General features: G+C 49.9%; 1 protein-coding gene across 1 annotated transcript; it reads left to right on the top strand.

Moving 5' to 3' along the window:
- Positions 1-789: 789 nt before the first annotated feature.
- Positions 790-18,666, top strand: MAT1A (methionine adenosyltransferase 1A). The gene is made up of 9 exons (XM_047762245.1): positions 790-1,420; positions 4,976-5,053; positions 5,776-5,898; positions 8,583-8,695; positions 9,040-9,183; positions 14,030-14,248; positions 15,405-15,587; positions 15,920-16,053; positions 16,668-18,666. Exons 1-9 carry the CDS (start codon positions 1,327-1,329, stop codon positions 16,768-16,770), a joined length of 1,191 nt encoding a protein of 396 aa, XP_047618201.1. The 5' UTR covers positions 790-1,326; the 3' UTR covers positions 16,771-18,666.
- The last annotated feature ends 9,079 nt before the right edge of the window (positions 18,667-27,745 follow it).

The raw sequence follows: 27,745 nt of genomic DNA, 5'->3' as shown, positions 1-27,745 counted from the left end.
TTTTAAATACTCATAAGTACAGAGAGGATTTGGTTACCAGAACTGTTGGTTGGGGCAGTTGCATCCTACCTTTTGCTTCCCACAGTCCAGTGTTTGATACATGAGGTTTCGGTTGATTGCTTTTTATTGCATTCTAGTGGAACCAGTTTCTCCACCCATTCTCATTCTTCGTGATCTCAATTCCCTATTGTTCCCTGGGCCTGAGGATGCAGCTAGATCTGAGAGTGGGAGAGAGTGAAGTGAAAGATGCTGTCAGTTAGTGCAGGAATTGGTTCAGGATGTAATCCTATTTCTTTTCTTGGTCAAAGGAAAAATAATGCAGGAGTCATGTGAGCAGGCTGTTTATCAAGTATATAGGACCTAATATATAGGTGTCTACTGTATCATATGGAAGCATTGGGAACCTGGACCCTGATAATTTCCCCATAATGAATCTGCCTCTCAAGAATCCTTTCCCAAAAATCATTGTTCTTTGTAACCCATTCAGATACTTTTTTAACATCTTGCTTGTTAATGTGACTGCCAGCGTCTTAGAGAAGTTGACAGTTTACGTGATTTCTATTAGCAGAAAAATGTGGGCTCAAAAGCTTTTCCTCTAAATGAATCTGTTGTGTAACATCCAAGCTGACTCAGAATACAGGTGCATGCTCTTGCTCTGGGAAGGTAGAAGGAGAAGAGCCCAATCCAGACAAGGTGTGGGGGAGGAGGCAGGGCACCCAAGAGCAAAGGCCACCCTGTGTTGTAATCTTAGCCTAAACCATATCTCTGGGAAGGAGTTTCTTACTTCCTGTGTGTATCCCTGAGCAACCACAGACCCCCACCCTCCAACGTGGGCTGTTAACCTTGGAGCACCGTGGAGATTAGCTGCAGAACTAAAGCAGAGTCCCCAAGGAGCTTCAGTTCTGCAGGATCTATCCAGCCTTCTTTGCCATGCGTTGACCACATGCTTAGGGCTTGGAAGATCAGAGCTAAGGGCTGAAATTCCTCAAGGTAAGAAGACCCCCCTTGCCAGGAAATGGACTCCTCCAATTTTCTCACATGATTATTCAGGCACTTTCACTTTTCCATATATAGGAGTCACTCAGGAGCAAGCTCTGACCAGTTGGAGGGAGTGACACATCCGTCTCCAGTCCCTCCCTTCTCACCCATCTTCACCTGGCTCTCACGTGCTCACGGGCACTTAGGCAGAAGTGAGCCCTGTGGTTCTGCCCAAGACGAGCCTATTGGCTTTAAAGGAGAGAAAACAAAACAAAACAAAACAAAAATCAGGCAGAGTTCCAGCCTTAAAACCTACCTAGAAGAAGCTGAGTGGAGAAGTGTGAAGAGATGAATGGACCCGTGGATGGCTTGTGCGACCATTCTCTAAGCGAAGAAGGAGCCTTCATGTTCACATCAGAATCTGTGGGAGAGGGGCACCCGGGTAAGTGGGTTGTCCTGGATGGATTATGACCTGTATGGGGTGGGGTTCACTGTTATTAAAGGTCTGAAAAAATTTGGGGTTAGTTACTATTAGGGATCTGGGGAGGAGCAGTATGAAATATTTTTTTATTCTATTAATTTGCAGTTTTGTAAAATAGTCACCTGTAATGCAAATAAGGGATTGTAAGTTAAAGAAGCCGCAGGTCCACGTTGCTGCCCACCACCAGTATCTCCACATAATGGGGTTGCAACAGAGAATGTGCAGTTGGTTGATAAATAAGTCATACACATAAAACGTCTCATCAGATATAAACATTATATATTGAGATTTTTTTTTGACTAAGGCTTTAATCTATTATCAATGAGCAGCTTAAGTCAATAGAGAATGTTCCCACAGATAAGACCATGGGTCACCAAGTTTTGCACATAAATCTTGTGCCTAGTTTAAAAATGAGTGGCAGTGCCTTCTACTAGGTGCTGAGACAGATCTCTAGGTCCTTGAAGAAAATCCCAGATTTTTTTTTTTTTTTTTTTTTTGGTCTCTGTAAGGTCAGTGGACTGTGATGTGGGGGAATGAGAGAGGCTTCTGTGTAGCTGTGAAGACCACGATCAGAGCCTCAAGTTTCTAGGACAGTGGTTCTCAGACTTCAGGGTACATCAGCATTGCCCAGCAGGCTTGTTAGAATACAGTGCTGGGCCCCACCTCCAGAGTTTCTCAGTAGGTTTTGGGTGAGGCTCCAGAATTTGTGTTCTTAGTAAGTTCCCAGGAGATGCTGATGCTGCTGGTGTGGGAGCCACACACTGGGAACCATGAGTCGAGGAGAACCCTGGGCCAGACACACTGATTTATGCATTTAAGCACTTCTTCAAAATTCATTGGAGTATTTGAAGTTTCTGGTAACTCATCATCACCGAGTCTAACTTTTTGTCATCTTCCTCATCCTTGTTCTTTGCCAGAGAACTTTTAACTCTCACAGTTTGCAACTCAGCTTTAGATAACTCAGTGTACTGCTTCTCCCATTTGCTTTAGCTGCTGGTTCTCACCTGGGGGCAGTTTTGCCCCTTTTCCCCCAAGGGCATTTTGTAATGCCTGGAAACATTTTTGCTGGGTGGGGGGTGATCCTGGCATTTAGTGGACAGAGGTCTGGAATGTTTCTAAACACCCCGAATGTGCAAGACTGTCCCCCACAACAACGAATTTTCTAGCCCCAAATGCCAATATTACGCTGACGAAACCTTGGCTTAAACTGAGTTTTATATGTGACTTGGCATGACTTTATGAAGTTTCTAGGTTTACTTTTCTCGTAATCACAGATCCATTGCTCCGTATGACACATTCCAGACAGCTCCATGGCTTATGAAGGCCTCATGCAGGTTAGGAAACGGCCATATATAGGACTTGGTCCACCTGGAGGACGTGGGTTCTTTGTCACACAGTGGCCAGTGGTCCCATTGTATACAGAGCAATGTGCTCAGTGGACAGAGAATGAAAATTCCAGTCAACTGATTGGCTATTCTGTCTACTTAATGTCAGCCCTTCAATCTGATTTCCTTTCACTTGCCACTATAAATTAACCGTCCATGTAAGACAGTTTCCTTGGTGACTTTCTGTTTGTCATTCCAGTGCTAAATTCCTCTCCATCAGAAAGATAAAATAAATGCTTCTTTTTCAACTTCCAAGAAAACCAGCTATTGGCCACTTTAAGGCTACTAAGTGATATTGATAGAAATTTCAAAAACCTCAAGCTATGTTCAGAAAGGACCTCCTAAGGTGTTACCTTAGTCTGTGGAGCTAATTTAATATCCTTGCTCAACTTACGGTTTTATCCCTAATATCCCTTACCCCATTTCCCTCTGTGCATTGGGAACTTGTGACCCATTTTCTTTCAACAAGTAGAGTCATCTGTAGTCAGCATGTGAGTAGCTCCTAGGAGCCCTGATGGCTGAGTCTAAAGTGGATGTTTGGGCAGCAGGAGGCCTTCCCTGGTAGTGAGGCCTGGACTCAAACAAACCTAGATTTATAACAGATCTGCCACCAGCAGGAAGATAGAAAAACTCAAATATATTTTAGTAGTAGTTTCTGAAGGAAAGATTAGAGAATTCATCTTCAGATTAACTAGCTTTTTTATTATAGGACTTGCAGTTTCAAGAGCAGAAGTACTTGATTCTGGATGTGGATTTTTTTTTTTTTTTGTCTTTTTAGGGTTACACCTGTGGCGTATGGCGGTTCCCAGGCTAGAGGTCTAATTGGAACTGTAGCCTCCAGCCTACACCACAGCCACAGCAATGCCAGATCCGAGCAGCATCTGCGACCTACACCACAGCTCACGGCAACACCAGATCCTTAACCCACTGAGCGAGGCCAGGGATCGAACCTGCAACCTCGCGGTTCTTAGTTGGATTCATTTCCACTGCACCACAATGGGAACTCCTGGACATGGATTCTTAATTAAGAAACTTAGGGAAAATAAGAGGGACACAAGGAAACTTTTGGAGGCGATGGATGTGTATTAAACCTTGACTGTGGTGATTGGTAACACAAGTATGTACATATGACTAAACTCACACCAAATTGTATATGTTAATTATATGCACATTTTGGTGTACATATACCTCAATAAAGCTGGGGGAAAACTTATTAATATACTAGGAGTAGACTCTTTGGGTATTTTGAACACTGAATGAGATGTAATATGTGTAAATAGATGTCACTTTTATTTCTGAGTTTGTGTACATTGGCAGCTACAGTGTCTACATGCTCCACCATGGGGAGTCTTTTTTTTATTTTTTATTATATTGATCTACAATGTTCTGTCAATTTCTGCTGTGCAGCAAATATATACTTGTCTTCAAGGCAAATAGTAGAAGAATAAGATCAAATGTCATCTCGTGTCGGACTCTTGTCACTCCCACTTTGATTGGGGAGGTCAAACCCAGCTCTTGGAGCATCTGGCCTTCAGGAGGCTGAGTGATGGGGAGGATCTGAGAGCTGCATGTGGAAGTGTTCTGCAAAGCAGCCATGGCAGTGATGTACAGAGGGTATCTTAGCATTCTTGCAGGTGGAGTCACAGAACTGGGTGTGGTGTTTTGTACACAGCTCACTGTAGCTTGTGGAACCTGTAGTACAATGCATCTGTCTCTCCCATCCTATTTTACCTCTTGGCACCTAATTTTACTGACTTTGTTAGTTAGTAATTTAAATTCTGTTTCTAGGACTTTTCTTGACATTAGAATTAAAAGGAATATGATGAGGAACAAGATACTTTTTAGTTAGAAGAATACGTGTGTGTGTGTGTGTGTGTGTTTGAATTTCTCTATGCTCTTATAACTGGTTTTGGAATCTATTTCTTTTTTTAGGGAATGCCATGACTTTATATAATATACATAAAGTGGGAAGAAATAAAAGTTTCCAAAAAAAGTTATAATTTCTTCTATTTGAAAAGTGTCCTTTTAGGTAGATGGATATGTAAAGTGACAAAATATCTAATTATTTTAACATTTCAGTTTGTTAGGCTTAATATTCCTGTGATTCTTATACATGTTCATTCTTGCCCAGACAAGATCTGTGACCAGATCAGCGATGCAGTGCTGGACGCCCATCTCAAGCAGGACCCCAATGCCAAGGTGGCCTGTGGTAAGAAATACCCGATCCCTCCTGCTGGAGGCCTAAATGGGCTGAGCTTTGAAACCTATGCCTGTGTTGAAGCCCTTGGCACAGCAGAAAGGTCTAACCCCCTCACTTTACTGAGGGGATCTTGGGTGCAGCTGAACTGGTGCCTTGGCCAGGGTCACGGGGTAGGGGTCTCGGCATGGAGACCAGAGCCCTGCTCTTCTGGCTGTCCACTACAGACCTACCCTTCCCTCTCCAGGGCCATACCTACTGACACTGTAGAGACCCATGCCCCTCTAATGGAAGACTTCACCCTGACATCTTTGTAAATAGCCTACCTTGATTCTTTGCTCAGGACCCTACCCCCTAAAGCCCGCAGTGAAGGTTTAGCAATAAGGAAGCAGGAGAGGCCTCCCCACACATTGGCTGCATTCTTTACGATACCTGCATACAGCCATTGCCTCATTTTAATCCACACAGCAGTCTTATGATTATCTCCAGCTACCAGCTGAGGCTAAATAAGTAGTTGAAGATTGCACAAGCAGTAAGTATGGGCTATAAAAACTCAAGTGTGACCATTTCTTTCCAAAGCATAGTTCTCCAGGCAGCATGAGGAGATGGTCAGCAGTTGTGCCAGGACTTACTCTCTGTATTAGCATCATGGTTTTCTGTCTCTTTCTCAGCACTGTGAGAGGTCCAGGTACAGAGCAGGTGGCCACTAACCTGTCTCCTTCCCTCCCTCACAGAGACGGTGTGTAAGACAGGCATGGTGCTGCTGTGCGGTGAGATCACGTCCATGGCCATGGTGGACTACCAGCGGGTGGTCAGAGACACCATCAAGCACATTGGCTACGACGATTCCGCCAAGGGTGAGGGCAGGGCCCCCAAGGCTGAATCCCACCTGAGGCTTGTGGTCTTCTGGAAGAGCAGAGACCGCCAGGAGGAAAAACACTCCTAGGCCCACCAGTCAGGGTCCAGGGCTCACAGTATGAGCCTTGGCAGCAGGGTAGACCAGCCCCATCCATCCATTGCTGACTCTGGTCTTATTTAAGGTCCTGGCTTCTTGAAGCTTTGGAAGAGAGAGAAGCTCCGAGTAAAAGGAGCTGCCTTCTGCCCGGTACCTGTTTTCTGCCGGTCACTGGGGCTGGTCTCTGTGTGTCTGTCTTCTTACCTAATTGTTGAAGGAACTCTGCTCTGCTTCTTAGGCAGATGAGGCACTTCAGGCTTAGAGATGGAGATGACTTGTATAAGGTGACACAGTCGTAAGTGGCTGCCTGGGTTGGGACTCCTGCACTTACTACTATGCTATGCCACTTCCTAGCATAGACAAAGAAGAAGCTGACTCGATGCAGAACTGGTGCTGAAAGCACGAGGAAGAGATCGGCTGGCCCGGGTGCTCCAGAGGCAGGCAGTGTGGGAGCCTACAACCCAGAGAAGGGGCCTGGGCCCCAGCAGGGGTTGAGGAGGAGCCCTGTGATTGGGTGGAGGTAGGAGCCAGAGAGAACTGAGGCCCTTGAAGCAGACTCCCACATCTAGGACCAGGCTGGCAGAAGGTCAGGCTGAGAGGGCCAGATGCTAGGGCCGGTGTACACTGACATTCCACTGACAAACATTGGTTGTTTGGGGTGATAGGTGGCATCTTTGTGGGGCAGGGGGTGGGGGGGCGATGCTCACATCTTTATAAGTGACAGAGTCCCTCTCCATGTGAGGATGGGGCATGCAGAAGCTCCCAGCAGCTCACCCAAAGGACTCCCCTGAGCACCTGAAAGTTTTGAGGATGTGTCAAGAATCTGGGGAGAGAACCAGTGAGTACAGGGTGGTTCTCTCAGCCAGCACTCAGGGGCATCCACAGAGAAAACACGGTGTCCTAGAGCAGCAGCCTCCTGACACGTTACCGTGCAGAGCCCTCACCCTGCTCTACCAGGAAGGGCTGACTTGTTTATGTACATTTAGACCTTATTCCCAAGCAATCTTTGTCCTGCGTTAGGCAGCAGGAAAATGTCTCTGGAAGCGTAATGTCCCCTGGAAGGGGAGAACCAGAAGCAAGCCCAGCCCTGCTGAGGGCTGCGTTTCATGGGCTGAGCTTGTCAGGGCGCCTGCACCGGATGGACCAGGCATTAAGTGATGCAGTTTGAGGTGCCCAGCGACAATTCGTGGCAGGGGGTGAGGAGCTGGGGCAGGGGGTGTCCAAGGACGTTTACTGAGAGCTAGCTGGATTTGTGGATGGGAGGATGGGGGTCAGAGGAGGAGCATTCTGGGCAGAGAGACCTAGTGAAAGTGGAAAAGGAAGATTACTTCATGTGGCAGTAGGTCCCCACTTGAAGCATGTACCTAAACGATAGATTGAATCTAGGTTTTGTTGTGGTTTTGTTTGTTTTAGTAAGTCCATTCTGGCCACGTGGGTAGGAGAACAGACTGGAAAGAGGGTGACAGTCAGCTTGTCACTGAGACTTGACCTTCAGGTGTGGCCTCTGCACTTTATTTATTTATTTATTTATTTTTATTTTTTGTCTTTTGTTGTTGTTGTTATTGTTGTTGTTGTTGTTGTTGTTGCTATTTCTTGGGCCGCTCCCGCGGCATATGGAGGTTCCCAGGATAGGGGTCGAATCGGAGCTGTAGCCACTGGCCTACGCCAGAGCCACAGCAACGCGGGATCCAAGCCGTGTCTGCAACCTACACCACAGCTCACGGCAACGCTCACTGAGCAAGTGCAGGGACTGAACCCGCAACCTCATGGTTCCTAGTCGGATTCGTTAACCACTGCGCCACGACGGGAACTCCAAGGCCTCTGCACTTTAGGTCCTTCTTCACATCCATCCCATAGCTGAGCCCAGGAAGGCCATGAGGACGGAAGGCGGAAGAACCTGCTGTCTACACAGCTCTTTGGCCTGCGCTGCTACTACCAAGACATCCATGTCCCAGTTCCCTGCCCATTGTGCCCCTCCTGGGGGGGAACCAGCCTCCACCTCTGTGTCCAAGCTTTGAGGTGGACTGAGGGGGCCTTGGCCTCCAGAGGTGTGGTTTTCCACTTTGTTCCAGGCCCTGTGCACATCTCGGGGTCAGGGGACCCTGGCTCTGGGAGTGTCTCTGGATGGCTCACATGTACCGCTTTGTTCGGTATATTTGATACTTGGATTCTGCATGCAGCTGGGCTTCTGCACAGTTGGGAGGGTGCTCACTCAGTGCAGAGATTTTCAACCTGGGTCCCAGCAAGTGCCTCTGGGAGAGGCTTTGGGGGCAGGGCTAGAGCAGCTATAGCTATTACCTGGTTTTCATACTACAGTTCTGTGTAGGTCATATATTATTAATGGAAGTATAGTTTAATACACTGTGGAGGATTTTTTTTGTGACTAAAGAGTTCCCTGAGAGAGGATGGGCGAGATACTAGTCTTCCCCATCCAGGGCCTCAGCTCTGGGCCCAGACTGATGGCAGTTAGTTAGAGACCACCCACCTGGACCTGTCAGGTGCCCAGCCATCCCCCAGGAGCTTGCAGCCTCCCTCTGCCTGAGGACTCCCCACTCAGGCCTGCTGTCCTTGTGCTTTGACTTCAAGGCTTTGACTTCAAGACCTGCAATGTGCTGGTGGCTCTGGAGCAGCAGTCCCCGGATATCGCCCAGTGCGTCCATCTGGACAGAAATGAAGAAGATGTTGGTGCCGGCGATCAGGTCACTAGATGCTTAGTGTGGGCGTTGTGTCAGGATGGCAGTGCAGTGTCCTCTGTGTCAAGGGGCTAGCGGGGGACGTTCATGCATAATGACAGATGATTTGCTCTGTAGGTTAGACCCCCCCCCACCATGCCTGGGGTGGTGATGCACCCCTTCTTCAGGGCATCAAGTTGGGGGGCAGTGGTCAGCTTGTCTCCCCTCCTAGAGAACTGGGGTCGGGGACCATGTCTTCCCATCGTGGGTGCCCAGTGCAGATGCTGTGTGCACTCGAGGATGGAGGATCAGCGGAGCTTTAGATTTGAGGAGAGGTACCCCCTGAGGTCTGATGCAGGTGTTCACTGCAGGGCCTGATGTTCGGCTACGCCACGGATGAGACGGAGGAATGCATGCCCCTCACCATCATCCTGGCGCACAGACTCAACGCCCGCATGGCGGCCCTGCGGCGTTCAGGGCTGCTGCCCTGGCTGAGGCCTGACTCCAAGACGCAGGTGAGCCCCCCACCCCCCAGGGGCTCCAGACACACGCCTTCAGCACCCCCTTTCCTCTTGATGCTGCTCGTTGTTAAGATCCAAACGTTCAGTTTGGGCACTCAAAGAATTGTTGATTTTCAAAAGAGCCACTTATTGGAGAAATCTTCAGCTCCAGATGTTTTCTTCCCTGACCCCCAACATTTTTATTATAATGAAACATTTCAAAAATACAGAAAAATGAACAGTCAATAATTTTTTTTTTCCTTCTTAGCATAGATTGACTCTGGTAATCTGATCCCTCAGTTCCTGCCACAAATCTCCTTTGTAACTTGTTTCAGACTTTGGGTCACTGCCTTTCAGGCCTCCACATTTTAAACAAAGCTTGAACACCTTGTGAACAAGTACTGTTTGTAGCTTGCTGTGGCCTTTTAACTTCATTTCTTATAAAAAGGTTTTACCTTTACTGATTCTGACTCTCCGTCCTTAGTGGCCCTGACCTCCACTCCCGGCAATGATGAAATCCGCACTAAAGTCTGTATTTGCAGGCCGGTGGTGATGCAAGGATTAGCACACACAGAGGCCCCCTGCCACCTTCACCTTCCACATCCTGTTTGATCCTGCTGGCCCTGACGGCCCCTTTCCTCAGGTCTTGCTGGGTCCCTGGCTCCTCTGCCATACTCCCGCAGGGTCTTGGCACTTCCTCTTCCACACTCTCTTTCTTTCTACCCACACTTGTGGATGCAGTTTTCACCTGCTCCCAAATCTTCCACCTGCAGCTCTGTGTGACCCACCTGCCAACACAGGGGCCCCGGGAGCTCTGCTCAGCTGCAGAGAGTGGGATGGAGCCCCCGCTTTCCCCAGGCCTCTCTGTCTCCACTCTGCCTGCACTCCCGGGTTCCCTCTAGAGCATCGAGCATCCCTTTTTTTTCTTTTTCTTTTTTTGTTTTTCTTTTGTCCTTCTTTAGGGCCACATCCTCGGCATAAGGATGTTCCCAGGCTAAGGGGTCTAAATGGAGTTACAGCTGCCAGCCTACACCACAGCCACAGCAACACCAAATCTGAGCCACGTCTGCAACCTACACCACAGCTCACGGCAATGCTGGATCCTTAACCCTCTAAACGAGGCCAGGTATCGAACCCACAACCTCAAGGTTCCTAGTTGGATTTGTTTCTGCTGCGCCACAACAGGAACTCCTAAAGCATCACTTCTGCTCCAGCCCATCTCTCAGGCCAGGGCCAAGACCAGTACTGTGTCTTCCCAAAGGTTCTCCCTGCCCGGAAACATTGGTTAATTCCCTTTAGGCTTACTTTTAATTTCCTAATATCTGCTCAGAATCTTCTACACCCTTCTGCTTCCTGCTGGGGGGTGGGGGAGGCCCCACTCATTATTCTGGCATTTAAAGCCCTTTATATTCGTCCAGCTTTGCCCACCTCTGTCCCCACCCCCAGTCTTCGCTCATGATCCTTTCACTCAGGTTCCCCTTTGTTTCTCCGTGCTTTGCACCTGCGCTCCCTCCCTTTGCCTTCCTTGGAGTCTCTCTCTGGTCCTCACTTGTCCATCGGTGGCCGGCATCGTTCCCAGCTCCTCATGCTCTTCCCTGACCACCCTCAGACAGGGCCTCCCCTGCCCTGCCTTTGGAATTTGGCACCTGCCGTTTTACAGCTCAGCACGGTGCATGCGACTCTGTCCCATAACTCCAGCTGCACAGAGGGCATCCTCCTCACCCCAAGTGTGAGGCTGCACAGGGCAGAGGTGGCCTACTGGCTGTATCTGGGGCAAGGGAGTGCCTCTGTGGCCCAAAGAAACCTTTCCTTGGAACTCGCGATGTTATCCACACGATTCCCAAGGTGGGAAGTGGGAGCAGGAGCCTCCCTCAGCTGTTCTTTGAGATTATGAGCAGGTAGATTGTGATGGTACCAAACTTAAGGATCCTGACCACCCCCCCCACCTCCTGCCCCTTCCTGCCCCTGTCCTTTCTGGTCCCAGAGCTGTGCCATCATGGGAAGCAAGGTGGAGATTCACAGAAAAGGAAATTCTAGAACAGGGATGAGAGGAAGTAAATGGAATGAATCAGCTTTCATTCTCCCCTGCGGAGGGTGAGGACTGGAGGGTCTGCATATCAGGCCAGCTGAAATAGGAAAGGCCACCTGTATGTGCTTCTTTGCAGAAGAGTTCCAAGTCCAGAGCGCGGGGGATGGGCGCCTCCAGGCTTTCCCTTCCTGCCTGTAGATGCTGAATTCTCTTACAAATGCTGCTCTGGATACCGAAGTCAGCCTTACTCTCCTGCCATAGGCAGGCCCTGAGCCTCGCGCCACGAGGCTAGGGGTAAACCAGAGTTACAGCTGCCATCCTACACCACAGCCACAGCAACACCAAATCTGAGCCACGTCTGCAGAGCTATGCCAGGCAGGGTGTCTGGGCCTTCTCCTCTATACCCACTGATAAAGGATTTTCATTACCTAACTGGAGTGTTGACTGTGAGAACAGGATGAGTCTTTCCACCTGAGCAAATTCTTGCTGCTGATATTGAGAACCGAGTGGCAGTGTGGATGGCTATTTTTGTACCTGGTCAGAGTTGTGTTTTCCATGGTGTACTTTTCCCCACATCTTGCTGACATGGTGAGATAAGAGCGATGCTCGGGGCCCACTGCTTTGCCTTGGCTCTGCTTGGAGCCTCCGAGATGGGCCTCACCACTTCTCCTTCTTCTGGCCAGATGTGGCAGATCTGGTCTAGAGGCAATCACCAAGCCTCCCCTCTGGACCCCCTAACCCCTTACCTGCAGCTCCTTCTCCCAGGGCCCTGTGTGTGTGCAGCCTGGTATTAAAGGGCTGCTCTGGGTGCACAGACAGTGTGCATCTGCCCATCTCACTGGGATCAGGCATCATGCGGTGAGCACTTTCTTTTCCTTCTTCTGGACCCCACCCTGCGACTCTTTGGACCAAGCAGGACATGGAGCAGGAGTTGGATACCAGTCCTGTGTTTGATGAGTATCTGAGGGGCCTTTGGGCAGGCAGAGACATTGCCCCAGGCATAGCCCCAGGGAGGCACTTTTTGCTGCCCTGTCATCGAGGCCCTTGGCATAGGGAACAGTTCTGTACTTGCTGACCAATGTTCCTTCGGGGCCATCTGGCATAGCTGTGCTTCCGTAGGCCCCATGCCCCTCAAAGTCCCCTGGGCACTGCTCTTGTGCATCCACACTGCCGTGGGTGCTGCCTTAGGCCAGCAGCTGCAGCTCCGATTCAACCCCTAGTGATGGGGCCTGTGGCTGGAGCATTGAGGGTCCTGGCTGACAGCCTTCTGCTGCTATCAAGCCACGCAGCTTCAGGTCAGAGTCCAGCTTTGCTGGCTGTATGATCTTGAGCAAAGTATTCATATTCTGGAAGCTCAGCTTTCTTGTTTTTAAAGCCACTTCTCACAACTTTTGGCATGGCTTGTAGCCTGCTTAGTTGATGTCTTTGTTCTTTTACCAATTTCTCTGCTGTTCTCATCCTCTCCTTCCCTCTCACTCTGTAAGCTGTTATCCTTTGTTGCCAAGCAGATCTGGCTGTGATGCTGGGCTCTTGTGTACCCCGAAGGGTCTGTAGGGGACAGAGTGCAGAAGCATTTGGTCTGCGCCACTTGGGAGTGACATAAGCTTTTGCAGCAGGGAAAACAAAGTTTGGCTCTTGGCCTTTTCAGTAAGTAGCCTGTGATTTCAGACAAGTTTCACTTCTCATAGCCTAGCTTTTCCCATTTGTAAAGCAGAGACAATAATGCCTATCTTGGAGTTCCCTTGTGGTGCAGTGGGTTAAGGAGCCAGGATTGTCACTTCAGTGGCCCCAGTCGCTGCCGTGCCTCAGGTTCAATTCCTGGCTCAGGAACTTCCATGTGCTGAGTGTGAGCCCCCCAAAATAAATAATGCCTGCCTTGATGGGGTGACTTAAATATTCTTCAGTAATGCATAGCATGGGCACAGAAATGACCCATGCTGGTGGGAGTGAAACCCAGGTCTGTCCCTGTGGCCTGCCCTGCAAGGTGCTACAGAAAGGCTCCTGCCTCTGTGTGCTCTCTGCTTTTCCTTGCTTTTGCCCAAATACCCAGAGGCTGGCAACCCAGAGCTTGCTGCTCCCCCTCACTCACTCAACTTGTCCTCTAGGAGGCAAAGCCTCTGGCCCCATACACTTGCAGAAACCCTCCACTGAGGAGCCTGTGGACTGCTGTGTTCCTTGGCAGGAGCAGGGATTTCTGGGCCGTGGGCCGTGGAAGGTCAAGACAGGGCTTTGGCCCAGGGGACTTTTGCTGGCACGTAGAACCTTCTAAAACAGGAGTGGAGACTAGTGGGTCACAAACAGAGAGGAAACTCTTTGACACCTGAGTCTCCAGGTGGCACTGACTGGGATTATGTGTAGGAATAGCTGATGCCTCACAGTGGTCATCTCATAGCACTGGGGAATCAAATATAAGAATGTGTGAGATCGACTTTCTGGGAATCCCATATGGCTCTGCAGTAATATACCTGACCAGTATCCATGAGGACACAGGTTCTATCCCTGGCCACACCCAATGAGTTGGGGATCCAGCTTTACCGTGATCTGTGGTATAGGTCACAGGTGTGACTTGGATCCCGGGTCGCTGTGGCTATGGCGTAGGCCAGCAGCTGCAGCTCCGATTCGACCCCTAGCCTGGGAACTTCCATATGCCACGGGTGTGGCCCTAAAAAGTAAAAAGCAAAACAAGACAAATTTTACCAAAGGCCCTTTGAGAACAAGTGGCCCCTCTGGCCCTTGGGAGCCCTGCCTGCTCCTGGGCACCCGTGCCTGGCAGTGGTGTGTCCTCAGCCTAGGGCAGGGCTTCACGACTCCTCCTACCCTTCCGACCGCCAGGTGACAGTGCAGTACACACAGGACAACGGCGCCGTCATCCCCGTGCGCATCCACACCATCGTCATCTCCGTGCAGCACAACGAAGACATCACTCTGGAGGACATGCGCAAGGCCCTGAAGGAGCAGGTGATCAAGGCCGTGGTTCCGGCCCAGTACCTGGATGAGGACACCATCTACCACCTGCAGCCCAGTGGGCGCTTTGTCATCGGAGGCCCGCAGGTGTGTCCTTGTCTCTGAATGAGGCCCCGATTCGTCCTTGCCCCTGGGTTGCTTATCTCCCCAGCACAAGGGCCACAGGAGGTGACTTAGCCAGGTCTGGCCCAGGATGAAACGTCACGTCAGCTCACTCTGTGCAGCCTGCCATGTATCCCTCAGTGCAGGAGGAATCAGGGGCGTGTCCCCAGGAGGCTCCCACGTGGTGCTGCCTGGCCCTCCCACTCCAGACGTCTCACACGTGTCCAAGCTGCCACCTCACCCTGCTGAGGGGCTAACTCACCATCATGGGCACTGACCTTGTCCAGGGGGTGCTTATCCGGTCCTTGCCTCTTGTGACCTGCAGCTCCCGTGGGCACTAAGGAGGGGCTGTTTTGTAGCTGGGGACACGGGCTGCCCCTTCCTCCTGTGCTGTAGGACTGAGCAAGCGGAGAGGCTCTGGGTCCTCCGAGAGGCTGCTGACCACTGCTGGGGGACCTCCGCTGTGGACGTGTTGCCACAAAGGAGAGCCCCCATAATGGGCCCTGTGACCAAATGCAGTACAGAAACCCAGGGTGAAAGGATGGGCACGCTCACTGTGCTTTCCTTCAGGACTTCTCAGGGCCTAGGCAGGCCGCTGCAAACTGCGGATCTCTAAGCGGGGATGGGGAGGACATGGTGTACAGACTATCCCCGCATCTTTTAGCATAGATCCCCCTCCCCACCTCCACCTTTAAAACATCTTGGTTGACTGGTATCACACAGAGCAGATACTTGAGGAGACAGGCAACTTGATGTCTGTTGGGCGTCACCAGCCGGGGCTGCAGCCCAGGGTGTCTTTGTCACAGCGCAGTTTCCTCCTGTACTTGGATTTCTCCACTATGATTGACTCCTGAAAACAAAGGCATTAGGAGCAGGCTGTGACCCCAGCTAGTCCATCTTTTGCACTTTCTGTGCAGGCTCTGACAGGTGACTGGACTTCCGTGACTAGTCAGTGGCTGAACTGGGATTAGAGGCCAGGGTTTCGGGCTGACTCCCAGCCAAGGGGTCTTTGGAAAATGCCCTCCACCCCCATCCCAGCAGCTCAGGGACCCTTTCCAATTTACGGTCCAGTGGCCATCACGGTGCTTCGGCCACCCGCTCCTGCCATGTCCTTCCTCTATGTCTCCCTTTCCCTCTGCAGGGGGATGCGGGCGTCACTGGCCGCAAGATCATCGTGGACACCTACGGCGGCTGGGGGGCACACGGTGGGGGCGCCTTCTCCGGGAAGGACTACACCAAGGTGGACCGCTCGGCTGCATATGCTGCCCGCTGGGTGGCCAAGTCCCTGGTGAAAGCGGGGCTCTGCCGGAGAGTGCTCGTGCAGGTGGGTCGGACCCCACCCCGCTCAGGCCCTCAGCTTTGCCCTGACTAAGGACACGCCAGCCTAGGGGAAGGCCCCACACTTTGCCAGAGATTGTAACTCTGTGTGTGTCGTGTTGGGCACTGTGGCCAGTCCCTGCAAACCTGGGGGAGGAAAATTAAAAGTCTTCGGGGAGTGGGCACGTACCAAAACTGCCCATGAGGATGACAGGGGTTTCTAGGCAGATGGGGGGCTGGAGCATGTTGGGGAGTTGTGCCGTGGCTTCAGCGGCCCCAACCTGAGGACATCAGGGTCTCTGTGAGGGGCCAGCCCCTGACCCTGCACCCTTCTGGAAGGTGTCCTATGCCATTGGCGTGGCCGAGCCACTGTCCATTTCCATCTTTACCTACGGAACCTCCCAGAAGTCAGAGAGGGAGCTGCTGGATGTGGTCAACAAGAACTTCGACCTGCGGCCTGGCGTCATCGTCAGGTAAAAGGGCCACCCTTGTGGTTGGGCAGGGCCCTCTTTCCGTGCTCAGCTCAATAGAAAGGGAAGCAGAAAGAAGGATGCTCAGCCTCCCAGAAGCAGGAGTGGCTACAAGCTCTTGGCCCAGGACAGTACAAACCCCAGATGCAGGTGTTCAGGTTGAAGGAAGCTGTGTCAGGTCCCAGCTGCCTAGCAGACACTGGCTTCAGTGGGGCCATCTTTGGGCAGGTGGAGGATCTTAGGAAGATGTCTGGGAATTGAGTTGGCAGGTCTGGCCCCACCTGCTCTCTTTTCTGATGCTGCCCCTGCTGTCCAGAGCTTGGTGCTGTTGATGTTGGTCTGGGCCAGGTCAGTGGCATAGAGAGTAGGCCAGAGTTCAAATCCTGGTTCCTGGGTGTCATCTGCGTGATGGGGCTGTCCCTGGACCAAGTGCCAGCAGCAGTGGCTTCATAAAACGTGGTGGGACGGGAGACAGGAAATATGTGGGGAATTGCTCTCCAGTGATTTAACACTCCCCACACAGACTGTCATGGTCTGTTAATGACTCCTGTGCTCCAAATTCAGAGGAAGAAACTCTGCTCCTTTTCCATTAAAAATGACCGTTTCTGACCATGCAGAGATTTGGATTTGAAGAAGCCCATCTACCAGAAGACAGCGTGCTACGGCCATTTCGGAAGAAGCGAGTTCCCATGGGAAGTTCCCAAAAAGCTTGTGTTTTAGGACTGCCGGGAGCCAAGCCTGGCTGCACCCTGGAGACATCTGGGTAGAACGGAGCCAGGTTCCTCTTCTCTAGGACCCCAGCTCAGAGCTCCCAGACCCCAGGGAGGGCCTTCCCCACCCACTGCCCCTTCCCAGGCAAAGCCAGGCCCCCCTGGTGCTGGGGCTCAGATCTCCACGAGCAGATAGTCGCCGTGTTCCTCTGCCTCTCCCTAGACCAAGGCAATGTGAACCACCCCTGTTGAGAGTAAGTCCCCCCCACCCTGCCCCCCGCAGCCTGAACCCTGACCAGCTCCTCCCTCCGGGGCAAGTGCACACGGGGGACAGGTAATGCATCTCACAGATCCTGGGGCTCCATGTGGGCCTGGGTGTGCTGGGCCTTCCCTTCACATCTGCGGCCATGTGGTCAGGGTCCTGAGCCTAGGCCTTCACAGAGGGCCTGCCGGGCCGGGCTTATGGCAGGGATGAGAGCGCCTGCAGTGCGTGAGGGACGGAGCTAGTGACTTACCTCATTTCTTCTTCACTGCAACACGATGGGGCAACACTTGTGTTATCTGCCTTTACAGATGGGGAAGCTGAGGCCCAGACCACCCAGGTAACCTTCACAAGGTCATATGGCCGTGTATGGGTTCAGGGCCTAGATGAATCTCGGGATCCTGTGTGCTGCATCCCCCACCCTCATCCGCCTCCCAATCTCACACCAGAAACAGGTCTGAGCAACAACAGAGCAGATGGAGATGAGGCTGTGACCTCTGTCCTGAAGACCTAAGGTTGCTTGATGAGCCCTGGGCAGAGGCAGGATAGAACCAAAGGGGTGTTTTGTTGCCCTCATTGATTTTGGAAGACAGTTCAGGGTGTGCTGGCTGTCCTGGCCCATGGGGCTGGCCTAGAGTTTGAAATTCAGAGGCCACCATGTGATCCTAGCCCTTGACCACTCAAGGACATGTGGGGCTGGGCCTGTGGACCTCTGGGGTAAGGGTCCAAGTCCAGTCCTGTCCCATCAGGCTTCCCAGAGCAGGAGCCGCAGCTTGTCCCTTAAATAAGGGATGGAACTCCGTGTCCTTCAAGTCTTTGTCTCTCTCTCTGGCCCTTTTGTAAGTCCTGCAGTCTGAGTGCAGTTGGAGTAAGTGGGTGAGCCCCTCCAGAAAGGCCAGTCCTAAGGTTCAGAGAGCGACTGTTAAATGGTGACTCGAGGGGCAGGCCTGACTCCTAGTGGTGGACCATTCAGCCAAGATGTCATGAGGAAGCTTCTGCCTTTGCCAGGCAGCTCCTGGAAACAGACCTATCCCTGAGGCCAGGGCGGTCCTCAGCGCACCCGTGTCTTGGAAGCTGCACCTTCTCTCTCCTCTCCATCCGTGGTTGGCACCACCTGCCCTCCCTTCCACCTCCTCAGCCTGGACCTCTGACAGCTGCACCTCTGCCTTTTCCCCAGCTCCCCAGTGACAGGTTCAGGTGGAGAGCACTGGAGGCTGGGCTTCTTTCTGGGACACGTGGTGCTGGATCTGCTGGCACAGGCAGCCTGGGAAGCCCGTCTGGGCAGCAGAGAGCCTGCAGCTGGGCTTTAGGCCCAAAGCACAGAGACCCTTGGCTTTCTCTTCTCATCAGGGGAAAGGCAGTGGTACAGGGAAGAAAAAGAAGCCCACATTTCCTTATAAACCTAGAGATGGTGTGTGATACCAAACCTCTGGTCTCTCACAGGGCTCCCTGTCACCCAGGTTTGCAGGTGGCTGAGTTCCTCTAACCTGGGCCATATTTGAAATGAAAATTCAGAATTTTATACTTTTCCCCACCACCTAGAGAAACAAGGTTTTTTGGGTTGACACTGTTTATATGAAACTAGGGTCTTTATTTGTTAATAGTTCCTGCTAAGCCAGTGAATAAAAACTCAAGGAGCAACTACGCTATGCTGAGTTTTTGTCTGCGACCCCCCAGAAACCTCCCTCCGAGTGGCATCACCTGACCTGCACCCTCTATGAAGTGGGTGTCCTGTCCTCAAGGTCTCCTCAGCCCAGGGCCCTCTGTTCCTGTCTGTGCAGCTCGGCCAGCATGGGTTGTCTCACGCCACGTTCTGTGTCGTTATGGCGCTACCGTATTCATTGCTCATAGCACTGCACCAGTGGGCACTCCTAAGAAAGCCCCGTTACCTGTGGGGAACCTGAGGCCCAAGGGGGGTGACCAAGCATGACCGAGGGCAACCCCCAGCCTTCAGGTGCCCTGGTCCTCACCTGGTTCCTTCTGCTGCCCCGTTCTGCATGTTATCTACAGTAAGCCTGGCATGAGGTGGGAGCCCAGGCGGTATTTGTCAAACGATTAAGTGAAGTCAAGTGAATGAAGGAAGGGTCGGCAGAGAGATGAGCTGAGCCTTTAAGGGAGCGCATGTTTCCTTCCACAAGTTTTGTGGCGGGAATAAACAGATGATCGTTCCGATGAGAGATTATCTCCACAGGAAGGTATTTCAGTGTTGGTGGTGGATGGAGGAGTGAGGGAATGAGAGGGGACTCTGGGAAAAACAGTTAGCAGCCCCGCAGTGCTTGGCTGGGGTGAAAGGTGTGGAGTGAGAATTTTAGAAGAAAATTTTGCCTGGAACTCATTCCCCAGAAGAGATGTGAGCCCAGGCACAGTGTAACAAGCCCTGACACAATAGCCAAGACATGGAAACAACCTAAGTGTCCACCAGTGGATGAATAATAGCTCAAGAAGGTGTGTCAGTATATACAATGGAATATCATTCATGAACACGAAGGAAATCCTGCCATTTGCAGCAACCTGGGTGAACCTTCAGGACACTACTCTAAGTGAGAGAAGTTGGAGAAAGACAATCTCTGTATGTGGAATCTGCAAAAGCCAGACTCGTAGAAGAGAGTAGAAGGGTGATTACCAGGGGCTGGGCAGGGTGGGAAGGTGGGTGGATGGGGGAATGGGGTTAAAAGGTACACACTTCTGGCTGAAAGACAAGTTCTGGGGATCTAATAGATAGCGTGGTGATTATAGTGCATAGCACTGTATTATGTGCTTGAAAATTGCTGAGAGTAGGTCTTAAATGTTCCTGCCACAGAAAAGAAATGGTAACCATGTTATGTGACAGAGGTGTGAGCTAATGTTTTGGTGGTAATCATTCTGCAATATATTAAGTGGATCAAATCAGCTCTTTGAATACCTTAAACGTATGCAGTGTTGGATGTCACTTATATCTCAGTAAAGCTGTGGGGGGAGAAGCAGTGAGATGGACACCCAGTTCCCAGCTCTGAGGTCTCCTGCCTTCTTACCAGGATGTCCTCATGAAAGGCGTTTTAGAGAAATACGAGGAGCTGTGTTCTGAGTTCAGTTCGTATCAGCTCTAGATGCAGAAAAATGTGGGTAGGAAAGGAATTCAGTGGGAAAGGAAACAACCAGAGGAGACAGGAGAGTTTACAACCTCAGGAATCTGTTCAAAGGTGGCATGGGATGTCCCCTACAATATGTGAGGCCACAACAGACCCATTTGATGTGACTGTCCCAGGACAGTGTGAAACTCAAAAGGCATAAGGGAAATAATGTGCTTGACTTGATTTCATTAAATTATTGTGCATTACAAGAAAAAAAGAGGTAAAAAATAAGTAACAAATTGAATATATTTGCAGTGTCAATTTTTTTTTTTTGCGGGGGGCCGCAGCCACAGCATGGGGCCAGGGATTGACCTGAGCCGTGCATCACTGGATCCTTAACCCGCTGAGCCACCAGGGAACTCCTGCCATGACAAACTTGATGAACTACAAAGCAATAAGAAAGCAGCCAAAACCCCAGTGGTAAATGGACAAAGTATAAGGACAGGAATAAACAGATGTTAATTTAGAAATGGAAGAAACCCCAAGAAATGAAAGTTGCTCAGCTAAACATGTTTCAAGAAATAAACACTTTTAAAAATGTACTATTTGGGCAACCAGATGGCTGAGGGAAGAAATGTTCTTAAAATCCAGGGCTGGCAAAGATGTAAGGAAACGGGCATTTCCAATAGAGTTGCTGGGACTTGTGACAAACATTCTGGAGGGAATGTTGGTTCTTTTTTCTAGAAATTTCAATGTCATGTTTGTTTGGTTTGACTCTTTGGTCAGAGGTCCCATCAAGATAGGGAGGGAATGCTTTGCTCCCAGACCTGTGGGTCAAAGGGTCACGCCCTGTTCTGAGGAGGGCAAGGGGGCAAGGTCGGTGTGTGCTGACCCGATCAGGGGAGGTGGGGGGACTCTCCAGAAGCCCACATCTGTTCTTAGCCACTAAGAGCAGGGCTTCCCTTTGTTGCCAAGGTTAAGGGGGCTACTTCTGGGGTGTTTTGTGGAGTCCCCACATGATGGTCCTGGGACACATGGGCTGGGAGGGGCCCTGTTCTCCATAAGCCAAGGCTGTAACTGCTGAGTTAATGGTGGCAGCCTAAGAGGACTAGTCACATCCCCAAGCTATGGGGGGGTGGAAACTAAGGCTCAGGCAGGTGAGGCCACTTCTGAGGACCCCCCCCCCCCGTCACTCAGTAAAGAGCAGACTCTGTCCTGGGGCAGGGTGGGAACCATGGGCAGGGGTTGGCACATGGTTGTCACTTCACTGGGGGACACGACTGGGGCAAGCTCCCACAGCACTGGGCCTCGTCCTGCAGCTCTGGAGGAGGATGAGGGCAGATGGAAGGGTGTGATGATCCAGGGTCAGTTCTATACTTTGGTTCTGAGCTCTGCACGTCCTCCAGCAGGAGGGGTAACCCTGGGTCCCTAGGGGAGAAGTAGGGGACCCCCCCTTCGCCTCGGTCCTATACCTGCCCCTCACCTCCAGGGCCCCTGACCACAACCACGGTGCCCACCTCCCTCCTCCTGACAGGTGGTTGGATGGGCTGAGGTGGAGGCTTCTTGATATTTGCAGGTGGCTTAAGGCTGGATCACTTGTTCTAGTCTCATCTCGTCTTTGGGCTGAGGGATCCCCTAAGACAGCCTCAGGGGGCGTGCCCTAGCCAGGCTGACTCCACCCCCTCCCCTTCACCTGTAGGGTGGCTCCACCCCTCCCAGGAGGCTCTGCGGGTCCTTCCATCTCTCCGTGCTGGCTCTGAACCTTCTCCTTGGCAGGAAGCAAGGAAGGAAGGAGGAAAGGTGGGGGGCGGGGGGGAGGAAGGAAGCAAGGGAGGAAGGAGAAGGGGAGGGAAGAAAGGAAGAGAAAGGCACCTTATACCTAGCTCTTGGGTTTTTGACCTCAGAGCACCTCGAGTATCTGAGTTCTAAGATATTTCATTTATTTCGATCTCATTTCTACTTCTCTGTTTTCCTTGTGCTTCATTTTCCATGTCTAACTTCCTGAGCTGCATGTAAGTGATGGTGGTTTCTAGGTCCAAAATTTACTCCAGAGGCAGTTCTAAAATTCCCACATGGTTGTTTTTGCTTGTATTTTTTCCACTTGTTTCTAGTTTCACTGACAGGCCATCACAGAAAATAATCCGTTATTTGTACATTTCAAAAATTTTTGAGGTTTTGATTGTAGTCCAAAATGGTGAATTTTAATGTCATTTGGTCACCTGATCTTATCAGGTGTAGATTTGCATTTGTTTCAATTCGTTGGGTATTTAAAGTTGTATAACATGTATTTATATTTTAAGTTATGTAATTCAGATACTTCTATGGAGAGTAATGTTAAGCTCTCCTTAAGGAAGCTATAGACAAGAGAGGAGAACAATAATGTGTAAAGGCTCAGGAATGGCAAGGGTGTTTTCCTCCCTCCATTAAAAGTGCCCCAGAAGAAGAGAGAGGGAAAGGGGTAGAGAATGTATTTGGTGAAATCATGGCAGAAAATTTCCCCAAACTGAAGAAAGAAACAGATTTCTAGGTACAGAGAGCACAGAGAGTCCCAGATAAGATGAACCCAAAAAGACCCACATCACGACATACCAAGATAACTAAAATGGCAAAAGTTAAAGATAAATAGAATTTTAAAGGCAGCAAGAAAAAAAGAGTCATATACAAGGGCACTCCTGTAAGGCTATCAGCTGATTTTTCTGCAGAAACTTCGCAGGCCAGAAGGGAGCTCTTACAGCTTAATATCAAAAAACAGCTCAATTTAAAAATGAGCATAAAACCTTCTTTCCAAAGAAGACATACAGATGGCCAACAGGTACATGAAAAGATGCTCAATAGGTAATCATTGGGGAAATACAAATCAGAACCACAGTGAGATATCACCTCAGTCTTGTCAGATTGACTGTCATCAAAAAGAAAATAACTCACCTTTGTGCCGATGTATTTTTGAATTGTCTATTTTTTTAACTTAACCGTCTTTACATAAATGGTTTACTTTTTCTCACATTGTATCTCAGCAGTATTTTTATAAACTTCTGGATAGTATTTAGGAAGTAGTGGTTTTTAAAATGATTCTCATTATATTTTAATTTCTAGAACGTATAAGGAGTTTAAGTTGATGACAATTCATTCTTTTTTGAAAATATATTTTATTGCATAGTTGATTTACAATGTTGTGTTTCTGCTATACAGCAAAGTGATTCAGATGTATATAGTAGGATCTTGCTGTTCAGTAGACTCAATTCACTGTGTTTTTGTTGTTGTTGTTTTGTTTCATTTTGGCTTCACCTACAGCATGCAGAAGTTCCTGGGCCAGGGATTGAACCCAAGCTACAGCATCGACAACACCAAATCCTTAACCAATAAGCCACCAGGGAACTCCACAATTCACTACTTCTTAAACAGCTATTATCTGGTAGGAGTTTAACTACCAGAGACATGAGAAATATCAGAACACTTTCTCTCTCCCGATGCTTCAGTGATGAGAGCAGTGGAGGTGCTGTCATGGTCTCCATAAATGATGGTGGATTAAAGAATGGCTGTGCTGTGCTGTGCTGATGGCATAGGGAGCGGGTGTGTGGAATGAGGGGCCTGGGAGGCTGCTGTTCTCTGGTTGTCAGGGCCCTGGCTAGGGCTGGGCTGAGCTCAGTTACTTGGGGCTGCAGGAGGTGGGTAGAGGCTGGGATTCTCAGCTCTGTTCTACCCCTCCAGGGCATTTTTTTTCATCTAGATTCAAGAATCTGCCCCCATGGCACCACCAGCTGTGCAGTGCACCTGCTGAGGGCCTTGGGGCAGCCTATGCTAAGCCTTGAGGCATCTGCAACCTTGAGACTGGAGGCTGGGGTATGAGTTGCTGTGCCAGGCAGTCCAGCTGGGCCAGGACTAAGCAAGTCCAGGGCTGGATACAGATTCTGGGCAAAGAGCAAGGCTATAATATCTGGGTGGTATGGTAAGCAGTCCTGGCACCTGAGGCTTGAATGAGATCCACCTGGCCGAGTGACTGTCCAAAAGGAGCCTGTCTAGGACCTGAGCCATGGCCATGGGCACTGTGGGCAAAGAACACACTGGATCTTCAGGGAAACCATGCCTAAGATGCTCTGGGATCAGACGGAAGAAAATTCAAGCCAGGCTCTAGAACCTGCAGGATGTGCCACCTCTGGTAAGTTATGGAGTCTCATTGAGCCTCAGTTTTCTCTGTTATAATGAAATAAAGTTTGGCTCTCTCTTCTAGTGAGCCTGAGAGAAATCTAGTAGATGTAAATGTACCCAGCAGGGGCTCAGGAATGCACAGTGGTTCATATCAGCTTTCTGTGGGAACCAGCAGCAAGCCCGCCTCTGTGGACAAGGAGGGATGGGACAATTAGCAAGAAAAGCCCTGACAAAGTGATGTGCCCAAGGACTATGTCTCCATCAGACTAGGTCAGGGGGATGCAAGGGAGAATCCTCATGGATAGAGCCCAGGGCCTAAGAGGATTAAGTCAGGACCTTTCATGGCACCTGATACAAATAGGATGGATGGAATGGATGAATGTGGAAGGTGGAGTGGATGAATGTGGAAGGCGATGTGTGAAGTTTTGCTTGCACAATCCCCCCATTTGACTGCAGTTTTTCATGCAGCCACCAGAGGGCAGAGCTGACCCCATACATTCCCTGTGGGATGGAGGATGGGCTCCCTCTTGTGGGTTCCACTGGAAATGATGAGGCCCAAAGCCGAGGAACTACCAACCCTCTCCATAGGTACAGCAGCTGTTCTGAGAGGTCGGAACTCTTTTCTCAACATTCCATCTCTCTAGAACAGAACAGTCCAGTTGAGGCAAATGTTCCTGTCTGGCCAGGTTTCTCAGGTCTTTGTGTGCATGTACTCCTTGTCCTAGGGAGTGAGTGCTTTTTTTGAGGGAGCACTGTTCTCAGGGCGAAGGATTGTGCACGTGAGAGAATGACCCTCAGGTTCCTCAGGAAGCCACAGGGGACACGGATGCCATAAAACCTTTGTGCTCTTAGGTGGACATTAGAAGGGAGTGGGAACTCCTGATCAAGGACACTGAAGACCCTGCCCCAGGCGCCATCCCCCACCCTGCAGTGAGCCAGGCCTTGGGGCACAGCTGGGAACTAGGGGACTCATAAGAGCCTGAGGCAGAAACAGCAGAGTTTATGTCAATGACATGGACACTCTCTTGCCACAACTCCACCACCATTCCCACCCCGGTCTTTTGTGACATGTACCACCCTGGGTCTCCTTCCCCCCTTGGGCCCCTCTATTCCTCTCACATGTCTCTCCCAATCTGGTTCTCTGGGGCTGGACATGAAATGCTGTAGGATGGCTCTCTGCTGGTCCCTCAGTCCCCTCTGGATCCTTGTGAATCTCTGTGGATTGGTCCACTGCTCCCTTCCCTGATTCATATTTATCCTGATCTTTATCCTCAGGTTACTCTTCCCACATTTCATTGGCAGAGGCTCTATCTCCTCTTCCTTCAGTGCCCCTGTTGGTCTTTGACCAGGCTGGATGCTGGGTAAGGATCTCACATAGATTCCTTGTTTGTCTTCTGGATGTCTGCAGGGCTGTGGACAGACAGAGCCTCCAGAGGGCAGTACCACTGGATAAGGCTTTGTGGTGGAAGCAGACATGGCTAGTGGCTAATGCCTGGCCTCTGTGGTGGTCACCTGCAATATTTGTACTTCTGAAGGCCCTGCCCTCTCTGAAAGTCCCTGTAGGCCTGGCTCCTGGCCTAAGGCTGTGTTGGGTCCATGGCCCAGAATGTGCCTCTGGTCTTGAGTCAGGGTACAGCTATGCAGCTTAGGAGAGTTCCAGCACTGGTGGAGGGTGGGGTTGGGCTAGGTTTCAGAGGACTGAATTCCTATGGCTCAGGCTGTATAAGAAGCACAAGTTCCATTTTCTGTATTTGTACACATGGTCATAATTTTTATGTTAACACCATCTCCCAGTAAACCAAGATATGTTTGGTCAAAGTTGATTTAGATTCATGTTTACTTGAAGCTGGAGTCTTTATTTTTTCATAGTCAGTTTCTCCTAGGTCAGTGAAAAACAATCCAGTCCCCACTCAACAGACCCTGTGCTATATGAGTGGACAGCAGTGACACACCAGGGGGTTGTTTCAGAAGACGATCCTAGAGTTAGGAATGATGCCCGTGGCAGGAAATATGGGGCTGGTGTGTGGCAAGCTGCTGGCTGTTTGCAGATGTGGGACACCACCAGCAAGGAACAAATTTTCCTCACATTGGTCATGCTGCCAGGAGCTACCTGGGTTGTCCTCTCCCTCTCTCTTTTTTTTTTTTTCCCCTTTCCTTTTAGGGCTGTTCCTGGACTAGGGGTTAAATTGGAGCTTCAGCTGAGGCCTACACCACAGCCACAGCTATGCAGGATCTGAGCCCTATCTGTGATCTACACCACAGCTTATGGCAACGCAGGAGCCTTAACCCACTGAGCCACAACAGGAACTCCTGAATTGTCCTCTTTTATTATCACTTCCGTCCAGTGAGGTCAACCAGCCTGTGCTCTGGCTGTCCTTCAGGGAACAGGCTGGGCAGTGCTGAGACCGCCTCTGCCCCATTCTTGAGACACTTTAAGCTCCAAGTGTCAGAGAACATCCTCTCTTCTTGGACATTGAGGTCTTTTGGATAATGAGACCCAGATCTTAGCCAGTCTTAGGCCCACAGTGTGGCTTGAGGGGACATCGCTCCAACATCCCAGATCACTGGGGACAAGCATCACAGGCCTGAATACTGAGAGACTTTGGCCCCTCAAAATGTTTTTAAAAGTCCAGGATGAATGGATTGATGGATTCTTGCTGTAATCTGAGGTTAATTAAATGTAAGAGGACTTCTCTGACCACAATGGCATGAAAGTAGAAATTAACCACAGGACTGAACAACATGCTACTAAAAAAACAAAAACAAAAACAAAACAAAACGAACAAAAAACACCAATGGGTCAATGAGGAAATCAAGAAGGAAATTAAAAAATACCTTGACACAAATGACAATGAAGACACAGCCACTCAAAATCTATGGGATGTCCCAAAAGTAGTGCTCAGAGGGAAATTCATAGCAATAAAGGCCTTCCTCAAAAAGAAGAGAAATCTCAAATTGACAACTTAACCCACCACCTAAATGAATTAGAAAAAGAAGAACAAACAAAACCTAAAGTCAGCCAGAAGGAAGGAAATCATAAAGATCAAAGAGGAAATCAATAAAATAAAGATTAAAAACACAATGGAAAAAATCAACAAAACCAAGAGCTGGTTCTTTGAAAAGGTAAACAAAATTGACAACCCCCTGGCCAGACTCACCAAAAAGAAGAGAGAAAAAAACCCAAATAAAATAAGAAAAAGGAGAAATCACAATGGATACTGCAGAAATACAAAAAAAAAAAAAGAGAGAATACTATGAACAATTGTATGCCAACAAATTTGACCACCTATAAGAAATGGACAACTTTCTAGAGATTTACAGCCTGCCAAAACTGAATCAAGAAGAAATAGATCAACTGAACAGACTGATCATTAGAAATGAATATGTCATAAAAACACTCCCTACAAATAAAAGTCTAGGACCAGATGGCTTCACAGGCGAATTCTGCCAAACATATAAAGAGGATCTGGTGCCCATCCTCCTTAAACTCTTTCAAAAGGTTGAAGAAGAAGGGACACTCCCAAAGA

This window comes from Phacochoerus africanus, chromosome 15 (genome assembly GCF_016906955.1).
Source record: "Phacochoerus africanus isolate WHEZ1 chromosome 15, ROS_Pafr_v1, whole genome shotgun sequence".
In the NCBI taxonomy this organism is placed as follows: domain Eukaryota; kingdom Metazoa; phylum Chordata; class Mammalia; order Artiodactyla; family Suidae; genus Phacochoerus; species Phacochoerus africanus.
The sequence above is the reverse complement of the archived record's forward strand: the minus strand, read 5'-3'. Positions and strand labels throughout refer to the sequence as shown.

What these genes read in the sequence shown, in the direction of transcription:
- MAT1A (XM_047762245.1), top strand. Translation starts at nt 1,327, where the DNA reads ATGAATGGACCCGTGGATGGCTTGTGCGACCATTCTCTAAGCGAAGAA. An exon ending in CAATGCCAAGGTGGCCTGTG is followed by an intron (nt 5,054 to 5,775) that starts GTAAGAAATACC and finishes CCTCCCTCACAG; the next exon opens with AGACGGTGTGTAAGACAGGC. An exon ending in CGGCCTGGCGTCATCGTCAG is followed by an intron (nt 16,054 to 16,667) that starts GTAAAAGGGCCA and finishes CTGACCATGCAG; the next exon opens with AGATTTGGATTTGAAGAAGC.